Below are 16458 nucleotides of genomic sequence, written 5' to 3'. Positions count from 1 at the left end.
GACAATGTCTCAAGGACCGTTTTGGTTTAGCAACCATTCCCTCTTGTGGAGCAACCTTCCATTTTGTTTACACGTCTCCTTATTCCTGTCGGTTCTCTTGAGGCTCAGGAAGAAGAACAGATCATCTCATGGTTTTGGTCCTTGGACAACACACTGCCCACAGTACAGACTGTAGTGAATCATTTATTTTAGTTTCTGTTTGCAACCAGTTTGTTATATGAGTGGATGAATAAGTGATGATAAATGTGTTGCAGCCATTTTTTCATAGTCCTGATTAATAAAAAAAACAAGGATAACTACCTGTTATATGTAAAAAAAATGTTAAATGATTCATATAAACTACTGTCGGCCTAACTTATAATAAATTATACTTCCAAAACATTTCTTAAAATGTGCCTCTGGTGACCTTCAATTTTTTCTCTATTGATAAATACCCAATTCTAATTATTTTTACTTGTATCTTTCACAAAGTCAGAATTTGTCTCATGCAGACCACCATCTTGCTTCCAGGCTGGTGTTATTGCCAATATGGTCCATTTTCTAGTGAGAGGTCAGACGACCCCTGTCTGGAACGCAGCATAGATCCTTTTCCTCCAGGGAACTCTGGGCTCCACAGGCACAAGGGACCTGAGGGGTCCAACATCAGGGGCCGCCTCTCGGCTCACGGCCCCGGCTTGCTTCGCCTCCCCTGTTGCTACACACCTGCTACTCCTCACAGCAGCCATTTTGACATGAAATACTAAACAGGTGTCACATGAATTAACATCGAACAGAGCATAAATAATAGGATCAGTCACATCGGTGTTCACCGGCTGTCAAAACGTCTGCTGGGAAAAAGTTTTACAACACAACAAGTCTATCAAATTTGAACAACTATGACTTAGCCAGGTAGGTTGTGTACTGTAGGTTATACTACACATATTGTATGTAAGGCCAAGCCAGGTTGTTCCACACTATAAAGCTGATATCCGCACACTTTCCTGAACTTTTCCAGAGGGGCTGTATATGAGAACGCAAATGACATTTTCAGGAACTTTTCCTTCTGAACCCCCAAGTTAAAATGTCCGGAAAACATCATCGAGCTGATGTGAGAATACAGCAGGAAAGAGTCTGGAGGTTCCCCAGCGACCAAGTTAGTGTGTTGACGGCATTTGTAACATGCAACTGAAGCAAAAGTGGAAGAATAAACAACACCTCAGGGTGAAAAAGTGGTGTCACACAAGAAAAGAAATTCAAGAGCTTTTGGTGATAAGAGCTGATGGCGGTGTCGAGGCTGTGAACAAATAAACTGTGAGTAGTGACTCTACCCAGACGCCACCGCTCGTCTTCGTTTTCCTGCTGTGAACATGTCTGAACCGGACAGTCTCCAGCTGCGTTCTTCAGATGTGAAAGGTAAACTCTGGAAAATGTCCCGGCCCAGTTTTTCTGGGCATTTTCCTGGGCTTTAGAAAAAGTGGACGTCTGTATCGGTGCTCAGTGTCTTTGGCTTACAAGCAGCCAAATGTGTTTATGTGAGCGTGGTGTCTAACATTGCTAAAAGCAGCCACCCAAGGCTTAAACTGCCTTGTAACCAATTTTCTGGTCAATGGACAATGGGCTTTTAGTATTTTAGAACACCCCTGCCATTCTTCCATGGGTACAGCAAATGCAGCACAGACTAAAAATAAGCGAAAGAAAAAGAAAACAGTTCTGCTGAAATGGCTGGGTGGTTTGAATGAAGGCTCAGAGAAGCAGTAATGGTTAAATAATCAACGCTCGGTGGGCCACAGATGCTCCAACCATGGAACTCATAGCATGCAGCCGGCCATTTACGCATATTGTTCATATGCAGAATCTAACTGGAGCGTTGACACGTTCATCTCGCCGTATAAACACATTCATGCTTTGGCGCACACCTTCTGCATTTAAATTAGATCATATATATCTTCTGTATGTCCCTACACAGTGACATGCGTTCACACATTCAAAGCTTATTGTTGCAGCACGATTGCCCCTTTTGCCTTCATCCAACAACACCCATGCAGAAACATTGGTTGTGTATGGACTGTACTTTATTGTTGAGCTCTCTTTGCTGTGACACCGATAGATAAGGCCTGACTGCTGACCGAGGCAAGGACAGAGATATAAACGAGAGCAGACTGCAAGAGAACTCTTTGGCTGCAAATTTCACTTTCTTAGCTATAAGCTTATACTCACTATTAAAGGGATAGTTCACCCAAAAATGACTCGAAACGAGGTCATTTACACCATGTTTTTAACCTAAATGTCCTCTGATATCCTTGCGTTCAAGTGATGGATCACAGAGGATATTTAGGCACACGGACACTTGGATGACACCACACTAGCAGTAAGGAGGCATTTTGTGTTTTTTCTCTGTTGTTTTTTTACATTTGCATAATCAGTCATCATTCACTTCAATTGCATTGGATTTGGCTGCAACGCTGTTAACACCTGAAACTCCTGAAGTGTTTTGTGGACTCGAACACTTCACCCACCCCTCCGTCGGCATAGTGGTGAGTAGACGATGAGTGAATTTTCATTTTCGGGTGAACTGTCCCTTTAAACACAGAGAGCAGTGATGTGAAAGCTGTTTTTTGGCACCCAAACTCCACAGAAGAGTGTTAACGTGAGCGAGGAGCACTTTGCATGTTTGCAGCTGTAATGACGCTTGAGATTGGCCCTTTTTCATCACAGCGAGCATGTCCCCGCAAAGTCGACATACTTGTCTATAATTGTAACAAAAAGATTTAAAACATGAACTTTTATTTTCTTGACAGTCGCCATGATGTTGACGACATGTAATAGGCAGGTTCCTTTTTTCGCTCACCACAACTTTGATCTGACAGCCGCACAGACAGGAGGTACCACTCTGAAGGACGTGTAGTCTGCTATTTTACGTTGTTTTCTTTTATCAGAGAAAAGATAATTGCTGTTGTGAGATTTTTTTTGTACATCTGAAATGCTGTTTGGAGTGCACTTTTGTTCTTTTACAACATTTGTCAAGCTCGGTTTTTGATTTGATTTGCATTTTTTAAATTTCTCTCTTCGCCAGGTAGCAGTCTTCCTCTCTCTTCACATTCCAAAACCACTTTGCATGATAGTGCTCCTAAATATCTATCGGCAGATTAGCGTGAACGATTGCGTAAGTGGCCCACATATACAGTGAAAACATTGTTCCATAGCTACACTAATAATCTCCACAGGGTGCCACCTGTCTGTAGGTTCAGATGCCAGGTTTCGACGAAGAAAAATAAATGTGTTGGATAAAAAAAGACGACCCATGTCTTCCTCCTTTCTTTGTGCCCTGGACAAATTTAAAATTATAGTAGTGCAACGTTAAATATGTAGAATACACTTTCTAGATAACTCTCTCTTAATGATTTCCCATGTTGATGACTTTATTGGACAGCTCGTCACATTATCCACAGACAGAATCTCTCGGATAAAAACATTTATTCCACAGTATCCTTGTGATGGTTTTCCCAGTAGTTGGATTGTTGTGCGGGTCATTTCTGTGTCAGAATAACAACTTAATTAAAACCCACAAGCCTTGTTTGTGCACCTCCCCTCATCGACAGTGAACAGTGTTTACCATTTTGCGAACCTACCCTTTGATTCAAGTTTTCCGAAAACCTTCGAACACAATCGCTCCTCAGTTGAACATAGTCTCCGACTACTCTTGGGTAATCCATACATATGCATGAGCTTCTGTTCTACATACACTTGATGCTCAGCAGCCCTCTGCTTGCACTCCAACAAGCAGCTTTTCTTCAAGTGTTTAGTCATCGTTAAAACATTCATTTGCAACATAATGCGGCATTAAGTCCTGCTAAGACACATTAGGTAAACAATCTTTAAACACTGGATTTTTTGCAGTGCAGCCAGTCGACCTGTGATGACCCGCGGAAACTCGGCTCACCCATCCATCTATATTTAATGGTCCGAAAGTGTTCCCCTTCCTTTCTAATCTAATCACTCTTTGACATGAACTCATCAGATACATCACAGCAGGGATTGGAAATTGATCTAAGAAGCGGATGTGAGGAGAGATATTTGTGAGAGGAAAACGGCAAGAATTTATGCTTCTTTATATTAATTAGAGACCGTGCAGAAATTAATTTAAAAAATATTTTATGTGCCGGTATTGCAAGTAAAGTTTGGCCATGGTTAAGTAGATCTTCATTCTGACAAAGTGTCTTTATAATTCTGTTATGTTTGCCATAACTTTTCCACCAACATATTGATGCTTGAACTGGATTACACAACTTGAATTATTTATCATTTGCCTCTTTTATCTATTTACGTTGAGCTGTTCCAACACAATATCATTATTTATTTTCTAGGTCAAGGTCCGGGTACGAAGAAAATATTGATATAATGCACAGGATCTTAATTTTCAAAAAGCAAAACATATTCCAACTTTCCAACCACAATGATTTTCATACTGTCCCAAAGTGATTATGGTTTTTTGAGAGGGATTTAACCCTGATCCTGTAGTTGATGATCATGTAGTGGAATTTAAAATTTTAAATACTTTATTTAGATAATTACTGCATTTATGATGACATCAAGAGATGTAAGATATGCACCTCCTTCAGACTATCTGTTATAGTTGTAATAGTAATATAATAGAAGTAAGAAAAAAGGAATTGTCCACGAAGGAGTGCTCCACCCAATAGTGGAGGTGTGAATAAACCTCGTCTAGAATGTAATGGCACCAAAATGTTGATACGTTAGCTGAAAAACAACTTTCACCTTGAGAATACTTCGTCCCACTTCCCCTCTGCGTCCTTCCCTCGGAGCAGGAAAGCAGCTACAAAACACTGTAGGCACTGTGACCATGACCACTACAAAACTGAGCAGAGTTAAAAAAATAAAATAAAGAATACACGTCCCCATCACCTCATTGTGTTGGAGATAAGAGAGCAGTCCAGGTGAGTCCGTGTGCAGTTTACAGAGAGTCTGAGGGTCTCTCCATGAGGTAAGAGGTGCTGTATGATTGGATCCACTGATAGGCAGCCTCAGGGGAGTCTTTTCTCCTTTACCCAGCCGGGCAACGCTCAGAAACATGTATGTGTTCATCTAGAAAGGAGGCGGTGTGAGCGCCTCCTCCTGAACTGAGCGTTTTTTTTAATTTTTTTGATTTGTAAGGCTTTGAAGGTCCGCCAGGCTCCCTATATGTCCTCATAGTCCAGAGACACTGGAACATTGTCGTCTCCTGCCTGTAAAGTCAGAGTGTTGCTTCCGAGACTCTGACGTTACAGGTCTCCACTCTGAGGCTCCGGTCGTGTTTCCTGGTTGCGGCTGCGGCCCAGTCTGGGGAAACGGGAGGAATTTTTGGACCGGGGCGTCTTGGCTCCTCCGTCGTTTGCCTGGGGTGTGTCTCTACGTAGGAGAAGAAAAAAAGCATTAAATAAACATGTGGTGAAGTTTATTATCAAGTTTATTGTTCTCATTAGTGTTCAAACAAACCACTGATGCTGCCTCTGAAAACCAGACATTAGCCAGAACAGCAAATGGTGAAACCAAATGAAATGAATCACAGTTATTCTACATTATTTTAAAAGAGTGCAGCAAAATACAAATTTCCGCTGATGTCATCATCTGTGTTGAAAAGGTGTTTTACGTGATTTAACAAATTTTCTTATTATTTCAACATCACATGAACGCATTATAACACTTGCAGCTTCTGTTAGAGCTGAAAAACACTGTAAACTTATTTTCTCACTTTAGCTCTTGGCTAAAGAAAATGTACAACACTCCAAACTTCATATCGTAAGTTTTGTTTCATCACTACGTTTAATTTTCCTCTTCTTTTAAAAACCTCATTATTCCCTCACGACCAAAAGTCATTATTTGTGACACAATGCATCAGATTACAGTCTTTTTCTGATCTTATGAAGATGTTGAGGCTTTTCATTACTCGGGAGGAAATAAGCTTAGGCCACTCGATGACATCATTGCCCTAGTTACCCTGACGACAGTCCTCACAACATGAACCCCCTTATCCCCTGAGTCTTATCTGATAACAGTGAGAATGAACGAGAGGCACTTGTTGAGGGAAGGAAATGAAAAGCAGAGGGAGTGAATACCTGGAGTTAAATGCTTTCTTGTTGTCTGAAGCACCTTTGTGTTCCCCTATTCTACTAATCAAGCGTTTCAGCCCCAAGACAGTAAACCCCCCGAACCCCCAACTGTTGCTCTTGCTGAAGAAGTGACTTTAAAGGCAGTGGCTACTCTGACAAAGCGATTTTTAATAAATAACGGAAACACGTGCTATAAATAAATGCGCTCATGGTGAGGTGCTTTGGCTGAAAGTGTCGTTGCCAGCCATGTGCTTTCATGTGAGGCAGCAGGGGCTAAGACAGCAGCACAGCGAGAGCGCAGAGAGGCTCTGTTAGGAGTTAGGGCCGAGACACGGAAGAGACAGTCAGACATGGCCCTGAAAGGCCCACAGGAAAGTCGCCCACTATCAACATAAACAAAGGCTCAGGTGGGAGAAAGTTGTCGTTTTCAGTAACGAAAATGTCCGGACAATACAGTCCGAACTTTCTTTTAACTACACATGGACATCTGCGTCGGCCCTAATAGCCAAAAGCTCTCAAATCTATTCTTCTCTCTTGGTTGACATCTTTGTTGGTATCATCATTGTGCATGTCTCCTCATTTTCATGCTGAGATACTTGTTTTCTAGTTTGGCATCCATCACTTATCAGAAATGCACTGCATGCACTTATTGTAGGTCGCTTTGGATAAAAGTGTCAGCTTAATGATATGATATGATATGTAATGCGGCCACTCTCTCGCTGTATTCTCACGTGGCCTCATCCGGAGTTTTTACTATGGGGCTGGCAGGAAGAATTCCAGATTGTCCGCAGCAACTGAATTTGGGTTCTCACATACAGCCCCTCTGGATAATTTCAGGAGATCATCTGGAGTTCACTGCGTGTCTTAAAAGCAGCTTATGACTAACCAATCGGAGAAAAACCTAAACTTTGTCAATACGATGAACATTTTCCCTTTTCCTCCGTCACAGAATGTAGTGCCACTTATTCCTGTACCTCCACCAACACCGGGCAGGTTCAATCAAATGCCTTCACAATTTGAATTTGGCCACACAGCGATGCGGTTGAGGGTTATATCAGCAAAAATCATGCTAAATTGGGGGCAGCATGCCGAGTTGAAAACCCCGGGACGTCTCATTTATTCATATCAAACTGGGGTAAGGAGCTAAATGTGATAAAGTAATTAGGCTTATAGATTTCTTTACTTTCTCTCAGCATGGGCTTGTCCCCATTTGGACAAGTCATTGACTTGTGCTGGATAATAACTTTCCCAGGCACTGTTGGAATATTAATAATGCTGCAGAGGAGCATAATTAGAGTAAACAGGTACACAAACAAGCATTCATCAAATTGATTGTCTCACAGTAAATGGTGGGGTGCAATGAATAATACACGCTGAATAATGAAACTATTCCTGCTACATTTCCTTTCACACACACACACACCTACTGAAGTCAAACTGCCACAAACTGCTCTTGACAGTGAGACAAAGGTCTGCAACTCTGTGTTTCTTTACTGAGGCAAACGGTCAATAAGGCGAGAGTGAGACTGAGTGTATGCTCTGTGTGTTCTCAGTAAACCATGTGTTGAGGTCGCGTTGCGTACTAAGTGCTGTCCGAGTCTAACGAGAGGTGGGAACATGTCGCGGTTCCAGACAGGTGAGAAAAATAGCCGATCTGAGCACATCAGTGTGTTGGCCGTCAAAAAGAAACACTGCAAAATGAAAAATAAATAACATGTGTTCATTAGAAAGGTGGATTAATCATGAAGACCAAAGACTGCAGCTGTGCCTCAAGGAAGCAACGTGATTAGGCTGCCCCATTTCGAAAGGCTCCAACAAATGCCTCCTTTAATCCCAGAGAAAAAAAGGCTCCAACGGGTGGAAATCCTATCCCAGGATTCATTACGCTTCAATGACAGACATTTTTTCAATGAGGTAATGGGGCCAGCAAGCGATGTCCAAAAAAACCAAGGGGCATTAAAACTTTCTCCTTCTCCCTCTCTGTTGCTACGTGACAGCAGTAAGGGTGGTGACACCCTTACTGCCAAACCATCTTGATTGCCCTTGATTGCCTCTGCATCTTGATTGCCCCCTAGCGGTTGGATGCAGAATAGGTCATAAATCCCTCGTCCTCCGTGTTAATGGATGGGTCATGGACCGTCATATAATTCTTTCTCAAAGATGGTTTCTGTCATTTTTTACGTAGTTCTTATCACATTGATGTTTGTTTAAGTGTTTAATTTTTCCAGTAGGTTCAGTTTTAATTCTATAATATTAATACTATAAAAACAGGGTGAAACGTCATGATTCTCCGATTGGTTAGTCATAAGCTGCTTTTAAGACACGCAGTGAACTCCAGATGATCTCCTGAAATTATCCAGAGGGGCTGTATGTGAGAACCCAAATTCAGTTGCTGCGGACAATCTGGAATTCTTCCTGCCAGCCCCATAGTAAAAACTCCGGATGAGGCCACGTGAGAATACAGCGAGAGAGTGGCCGCAGTACAAGCTGGTGACACCGATCAAGGACATTCTCTGTGGACTGTCTTCTTTCGGTTCAGCCTTCACGCTCTATGCGACCCACAAAGACCGTCTTTTTCATGGGGTTAGGGTACACTGCCTCCCTCGAAGAAGGCCACCTCTGAATAGGGACACAGCTACCGGAAGTGAAACCAAACCATCTTGATTGCCCCCTAGCGGTTGGATGCAGAATAGGTCATAAATCCCTCGTCCTCCGTGTTAATGGATGGGTCATGGACCGTCATATAATTCTTTCTCAAAGATGGTTTCTGTCATTTTTTACGTAGTTCTTATCACATTGATGTTTGTTTAAGTGTTTAATTTTTCCAGTAGGTTCAGTTTTAATTCTATAATATTAATACTATAAAAACAGGGTGAAACGTCATGATTGACAGCTGAGACTGGGTTGTGATTGGTTGAGTGCGTGTGTATTGGTGGGACCTTGATAGGGTTTGATTTGATGAAGCGTAACAGCCATTCAGCTCACGTGTCAAAACATCAATCTCCATGACAACTGGGGAAACTCCTGCATCATCCCACTGACAAAGACCATGTGACCTAGCACTGAAATAAGCCAGTATGTGGACCTTGAGTTGATGGGGGTTTTTTTTTAGCCAAATACAGATATATCATATAAACAGAGTGGAAAAGAGTACCGCCCACTACCAACATGAAACAGGACTGAATTCCTGTACATCCCTCTTATTTCTCTTAGGATCATTTATCGGATTGTTTTGAAATTCATTCAACCTTTAGTTGGAAATACATTTAGGTGGAGACATCATTTACAAAAAAAACAAGAACAGAAAATGAATAAAACATTCCCAGACACCAAGAGGAAAAAAAAGTGCCCTAGCAAAAACAAGAGCAAAAGTAAAAGCCTAAAGGAATAAATACAGTACATGAAGTCACAGGACGTCATCTGCTTTTACCTTTTATATCTCGTCTGCAAAAGACCAGAGTGATCACAGAGCGACGTATTGGTGTCAGTGCTTTTGTCAAACTATTGCTGAGTCGCATCAAAGCGGTGGGAACCCGTCCAAGCGAGTTTCCTGTCAACTTACAGCAGCGTGATTCAATTAAGACAAAATCCAGCCAGGGGAGTAGAATGTAATGTAGCTCTTGAATGACTCAATTCCAACCACGTAAACAGTAAAAAACTAACAGTTGGCTTCCTAAAAGGAATTATGTCCATGACAATGACAAAATAACCCATAACGCTTCAAGTGCCAGCCATTTTCATAGGACGTCTAGGTCAGTACCATAATTAAGCAGTTTTGAGATCCATCTGGCCTTTGAGCAGCGAGTGCCTCAGCAGGGAATCTGAAGTGCCGAACCCTCATCTGCCTTTCCATCTTTTTCCACATCTTTTTCCCCTTGCGTCTGTCTCCTCCTCAGTCCAGTGCTCTCTACCTCCATCCTCCACTGTCCTATTCCCCGCTCCTTTCTTCACTAAACTGCCTCTTGTCATTTTTCCCTCTTCACTGGCTCCTAATTCTCTCGATGCATCAGAACATCTGTCATCTCATATTAGAGTCGATGCACTCTCGTACAGGCTTAATACTGTGTCACAAATCTGCGAGTGACAACATCTGGTGGCATCATGGAGGTCGAGGGGATAATTGGCTGTACACAGATAATAATGAATATATAACAGCCTAGAAATTGAGGCACTTAAAAAATATTGCAGGCAAATGCTAATTATATAGAAATGCTTTCATTTAGTATTGATCAGTAAAACAAATGAACAAGCTAAGAGAGTAGATCTGTTGTGAGGTCCATTAAAACCCACTCACACAGAGCAGGGATAAATGTACCTTACAGAGTGGAGAGGGACCTTTAAGTTTCTTGTTTCTTTCATCAAATGTTTTTCTCATTCATCATAAGAAACAAAGAAATCCAGATCTGCAAAATATACAATAATTTGAAGCAACGCAAATTGGACCCCAACCCTCAGATCCAGGCCACTGGTCCCCACAGAGCATCACAGAAAAAGGTGGATATCAAGCCTCTATACTTTTCATATTTTAGCATAAGTTCTGTAAACCCTAAAGGTCTTTGGAACTGCAGCTGAAAGTACTTTTTATATAAGACCACCTAAAATATTGAAGTCTAATATTTTGTGATTAAAATATCAAAGCAAAAAAACATGATTATTGACCGACCTCTGCATCCAAGCGTTGATTGGGACACTGTGGTCAGATAATCTGTGTGTTTATGTTTGGCCTTTAGGACCAAACAGTATTCTCTCTTTGCGTCTGCACCCTCTCCTCCTCCCTGCCCTCCCCCATCACTGAGTTAATGAACAGACTAATCCCACTTTCATCCCTCACTGAGGATGTAAGACCCCCACAGGTTTGATGACGCTAACCGAGCAGGCAGTTACGGAGTCGAGATAAGACAGCAACATCGTGTCCAACCATTAACCATCATGGCAGCACTGGCCTTGACATTTTTGCGAAGAGAATCTGGTGCGAGCTCTGCACGCACACACACACACACACACACACACACACACACACACACACACACACACACACACACACACACACACACACACACACACACACACACACACACACACACACACACACACACACACACACACACACACACACACACACACACACACACAAGCCAGGAACATCATGGTATGCTGATCTAGTTTGATCCACCGTCGACTGTCATTCCACTGAGTCACGGGGGGGGGGTAAAGATTCTCATGTCACGACCCATTACAGCAGGTGGACAACACATACTTAATCATCGACTCTCTGTCAGCTGCCACTGCTGAACTTCATCCAAGGCAGACGTGTCCGCAGTCTCTCTGCAACGTGTTACATGATGCTCAAGATGTTGCTGTAACGTCCTGTTGCTATTTCTGTTTGAATGATCTAAACCCTAAGGCTAACTTTTTACAGAGGGTCACACAAGCAGAGTTTTGACCCCTAAAGGATCTTTTATGCTCAATGTTAGATACTTATAGGGAAACTGACGAATTATGGACACAGACAAAACAGAGCAGTACCACTAGAAATCATGGGGGGGCAGTGTAGCCGATAGATAACCAGAGGACACGAGGAAGAAGTTTTCACAATGGTGGAACTTTTTGAGGAGAAAAGTTCCACCGGAAACTCTCGACTCTGTGCTACCTTCTAGTGGATAGGTAATCCTCATAAAATCAATTTTTTGCTTATTTGAAATGCCCAAATGCAAAAGCTTCTAACAGAAGAACTATAAGGTCATAATACATGTATGACACCTCATTTGAAAGGAGACAACTTCTATCTTCTTTCTAAAAATGTGCTGATTGTGAAAAAACCTAAACTACATTGGTTCAAACTGACATACTTTGTTTTTATTCATCTCTCATAAGCCATTTTTGAATAACAATAACTAGGACATGCTTCGCGCCAGACATATGGGAATCGTCACATACATTCTACACCTTTTCAACCACACCTGGATTTCAGACTTCTACGCCTAACCTCACAGGACATAGGGAGTATGTGGGCCGTGATGGTTACATTGTCATACAAAGTTTCTCCCTTCGTACACAGAGGCAACGTAACTTAGCCCTTACACTAATTGACCCATTTGCTCTTTCACCACCAAGTACAACAAAGTTGTCCATCATCTTCTGTTAGTCTGTTGTTCAATCTTTCTTCCCTTATTCTTCACCTGCTGTGTGATACAAAAATTACACTGGCAGGCGATACAACTGAGTAAGAATAGAACGAACTCTGCATAACAATATATCAGGGTGTGATGAACAGCAGACAGTGAAGTGTGAAGCAGGCTTCAGTGGCTTGACACACTAATATTTCATGTCAGTCAAAGACATGCAGTGGAAAGGTTTCTATTTCAGCTCACAGATATGAGAGGGAGAGATTTGATTATTAAGGCTCTCAGGACAGACTCAATAATGAGCAGTATGAGCTTTGGGGGCTTTATACAGGCCTGTCTGTCTGGTCCTCAAACTCCACTGGACCAAACACTATGGAGACTTATCTCTCAATATGAATGTATCTACTTGTGCAATATGGAAATATATATCTTTAATGATTGTTCTTGGTATGGTGCCCCTTGAAAATTCAATCAAATCTTTTATTTAATCAATTAAATGCCACCGTAGCTCCACCCTGCTTCAACCTGAGCGGAGGTTTAATCAGTCGGAATAATTGAGAAGAGCTGTAGGGGTGTGCAGGGTCTTTAAAGTTTCGTGTCTTGAGGACGACCAGCTGTCACATCTCCACTTTAGTTCCGTTACTTTTTTGTTGACGCTCACATCTCGTCTCTTTTCAGGGTCACTTCACTTCCTGCTCTTCCTGTGTCTCCCCCCTCCCTGATTACCTGTACCTGCCCTGAGTGTCATACTTCTGTTTGTCACCCCCCCCCCCCCCCCCCCCCCCAGCATTGAGAAGTATAGTTTCATGCTTGTGAATTTTGACACTAAATAAACGTTTTTACCATTTTCTAAATACTTTCTTGTGGTTCCTTGAGTGCAACCATTGGGATCTAAAAGCCACAAGAAAAGATGCTTAACTCATTTATCTTATTTTCTCTCATAATTTCACAAAGCCTGCAACTGGAATTCATTTGCCAAAAAGGACGTAGAACAGGTAGAAATAAGATGGGGATCGTGTACTGTAATGAAGTTCTCCTCGTGTCTCTGTGGGTTTTCTCCGGCTTCCTCCCTCGGTCCAAATACATGCAGAGATCAATTGAAAACTTTCAATTGTAGGCGCCTCATGTCAGCTGGGATTGCCTTCAGCTAAACCTGCAACCCTCTAAGAATAGGTAGTGTCGATAATGGATGGAGGGATGGATGAATGGTTTGTATACAGGACAAAGAAAAACAGCCAACCTACTTTTTTCCTTTCTGATGTATCTGGGAAATCCCTGAATTCACATGCTGATAGGCAGATGTGTTACCATGGTTACCAAATGATCTTGGGTAATTGTGTAGATACTGTGGAGATCACTTTCTTTGACAGTTCCCACAACCAGCAAATACATTTAGTGCTTTATCCTGTGAATTCATTATGAAATTATAGATCTATCGTCAGTGGTTCTCGCACTGATCGTCTTCAAAAGGCTTAAACCACGAGAATAATTTGGAAGAGGCTATGATAATTATAGAAATTCTATGTGTTGTTGTTGTTCTTGGTGTAGCCTGATGACTCAGATGTCTCCAGACAGGAAATGACATTCCAGTCAGACGGTGTGACGGGTCGCGCTCGCCGACAGACTGCCGTTTGTGGCAACTGATGTGAATATTGACAGGAAATGACTGGAACATCTCATTTTCAGATGTAGCCTGGTAGGCAGGTGGGAATCTGAGGCAGCATGCACTTTCACACTCTCTGGTCCGAGTGTGTTTGTGTGAGTGTGTGTGTGTGTGTGTGTGTGTGAGAACATACAGTATATAGGCTGCACGTGCAAGTATGAGAATTAAACACAGGGAGAAGCTGAAGTTGTTTGCAAGGGATTCAGTGACATTAATCCTCCCTGTTTGTATCTGCTAACAACCACCACCACAACAGCCTAATTCTTTCTGAAACGTTGTTCATTTAATTGGTATGGTACATACAAACTGTCCCCACAAAGTGACAGGCAGTTGGTTCTTGTTAGTGTGTGAGCATAAAATGGGATTTAAACTAATTTGGAATCTGTCACGTTTGAGTTTAATGTGGATAAACTGCTGCCTAATGATGTGCATACATGAAGAAAGTTAGAAAATGATTTATATTCCTGTTTTGTTTGCTTTTATCACATTCCCTGACTCTTCATTACTCTCTAAACGTTGCAGAAATCCTGCATCTGCACACGTGTGTTGGCATCGCTGTCCTTTCCCGTGTGCGTCCACTTACTGACAGAATGGCAGGAGAGACAGCAGGGTCTCTTTGGAGGGGCGGGCCGTGAACTCCGGCAGCGTCTGGATGAGTTTGTTCATCACCGTGCGAAGGTAACCCTGCAGCTGCTTCCTTCTCTCCTCCACGAACTTGGCATCCTGGAGACGGAGAGGCAAAGACGGACACAGAGAGGGAAAGACAGAGACGAAAAGAAAGACAGACACAGAGAGAGAGAGACAAAAAACGAAGAGGGAAAGAAAGAAACAGAGAGAGAGAAAAAGAGAGGGAGAAGAATAATTTAGTTATGATGATAAAATGATGTGTGGAGAAGCTGAGGTTAAAGCTGCAACATGCATTTTATTCTTTCACATCACAGTAACAAGACAAAGAATATGGTAGAGCAGTGATAATTCTTTAGTTTTACATGACAGAAGATGATTATGAAAAATCGCTGCAGTTCCTCTCAGCTTAGGAGCTTTAAAGCGTCTTTCAGCTCATTTTTCTTTGGTTGTTCTGGTCGGCAACCGGATTTGCAGTTTAATTTTGCAGGATATTAGCATTAAAAGAGCTAGACAAAAATGAGTATTAGGTATTCACTAGGTGAACCTGAAGCTATTCGAGACTCTGTTCTGTATCTGCTGGCTGAATCTTAAATAGTAAACTGTTCAAAGTTGTGTCGTGCTCGTTTCCACACTCCCTAAGAAGCAAAACTACAAGAAATCTGTCATTGGTTTGGAGGATCATTCCTGTTTATTATAACTTGGCTCTTGTGTCTGATGTGTGACTTTAGTTTAGATTTTAGAGGGAATAATAATACCTTGAGCTCATCCAGGAGAACAGGAAGCACGAGCAGTCAAACCATCAAACATGTGGATTATTTAAACCTGTTTTTTAATTCAGTTTTAACCTCGAAATGCCATAAAAAAAATCCCTGATAGCAATGACAGTATTTAACTATGACACATGAAAAGTCTGTAAATGATGGATGTTTACAACAGACATTTTGTGTAATTATTTTACCTTTTCCTCTCTTTTTTCTCCCGCATAAATTTGGTTTGCGAAGATTGTTTGAATCTTGAATTGTCTAAAACTTGTAACATGTGTTGGAGAATGTTGTTACAAGATGTTTAAGAACCTGGATTTTTCTTTAAAAATGATCTTCATGCTCGTGCTCAACACTCCATATAATGTCTTTTCTTTACTGTTAAAGACATTTGTTTTTTATAAAAGAAGCAGTTAAATTGGTTGCGCCCATCAAAGTGATGCTGTTAAACATATGAGGGGGAAAAACATAAAGGTGCAACAAGAGACAGAACTAAAGAAAAGCAAAATAACATAGAACCAATTAAAGGTATGGTTGGTAAGTTGTTTCTGTTTCCTTGAAGCTGAAGCAGAGACGATAGCCAGAAGTCAGCGAGGGAGTTACAGGAATTTGGGCTTCTATCAGTTGTCAGTCAGTTCACGCTCATGTGTTTTGGGGGGCGTAGCTTTAACCAGAGGGCGGATGGGAGGGATGCATCAGTGTAGCCTGCTCTTGCTCGCTTCTCCAGGATTACCAACCCTATCTTTAACAAGACCTGTTCCAGACATGATGATTTCCATTGCTTTATTACAACAGTGTTCAGCTGTGTTCACCCTCAGAGTCTGCAGTATTGTTGGCTGTACTGGTTGCTTCCCTCAGGCTCGGGCCAGAAATGATATTTAAGTCATAGAACAGGATGACTGACATGCATGGAAGTATAAGCCGCCCAGCACAAGAGGAGGAAGGTGCTTCTGACAACAAAAATACATGCTGTGACTTCGAGACCTGTAACTCTGCTATGATTGTGTCTTGTTACTGTGCAAGAATCAAATCCTGCCCAGGAGTTCCCTGTGATGTGTCTCTGTGAGTTCTCCTCCTGTCACTGCTCCACACTGCTGTGTGGTTGCAGGTAAAACCAGCAACAATTTGAAGTGTCCACTGCCAGAGACCAGGTTTCCAAACCCTGTGTCTCTTATGAAAAGTGACGCTCCACATTG

The 16458-nt window shown here is 41.9% G+C and overlaps 1 protein-coding gene across 1 annotated transcript in view; it reads right to left on the bottom strand.

The window, feature by feature from the left end:
- Window positions 1-3373: 3373 nt before the first annotated feature.
- Window positions 3374-16458, bottom strand: part of snx29 (sorting nexin 29) — a 140619-nt gene continuing 127534 nt past the window's right edge. Inside the window, exons 20-21 of the mRNA XM_034571143.1 lie at window positions 14458-14597; window positions 3374-5385 (exon numbers count right to left, since the gene is read on the bottom strand). Coding sequence (XP_034427034.1) covers window positions 5259-5385; window positions 14458-14597 — 267 coding nt within the window. The 3' untranslated portion in view covers window positions 3374-5258. The remainder of the gene's footprint in view (window positions 5386-14457; window positions 14598-16458) is intronic.

The sequence above is a fragment of the Hippoglossus hippoglossus genome, chromosome 19, assembly GCF_009819705.1.
Source record: "Hippoglossus hippoglossus isolate fHipHip1 chromosome 19, fHipHip1.pri, whole genome shotgun sequence".
Classification (NCBI taxonomy): domain Eukaryota; kingdom Metazoa; phylum Chordata; class Actinopteri; order Pleuronectiformes; family Pleuronectidae; genus Hippoglossus; species Hippoglossus hippoglossus.
The sequence above is the reverse complement of the archived record's forward strand: the minus strand, read 5'-3'. Positions and strand labels throughout refer to the sequence as shown.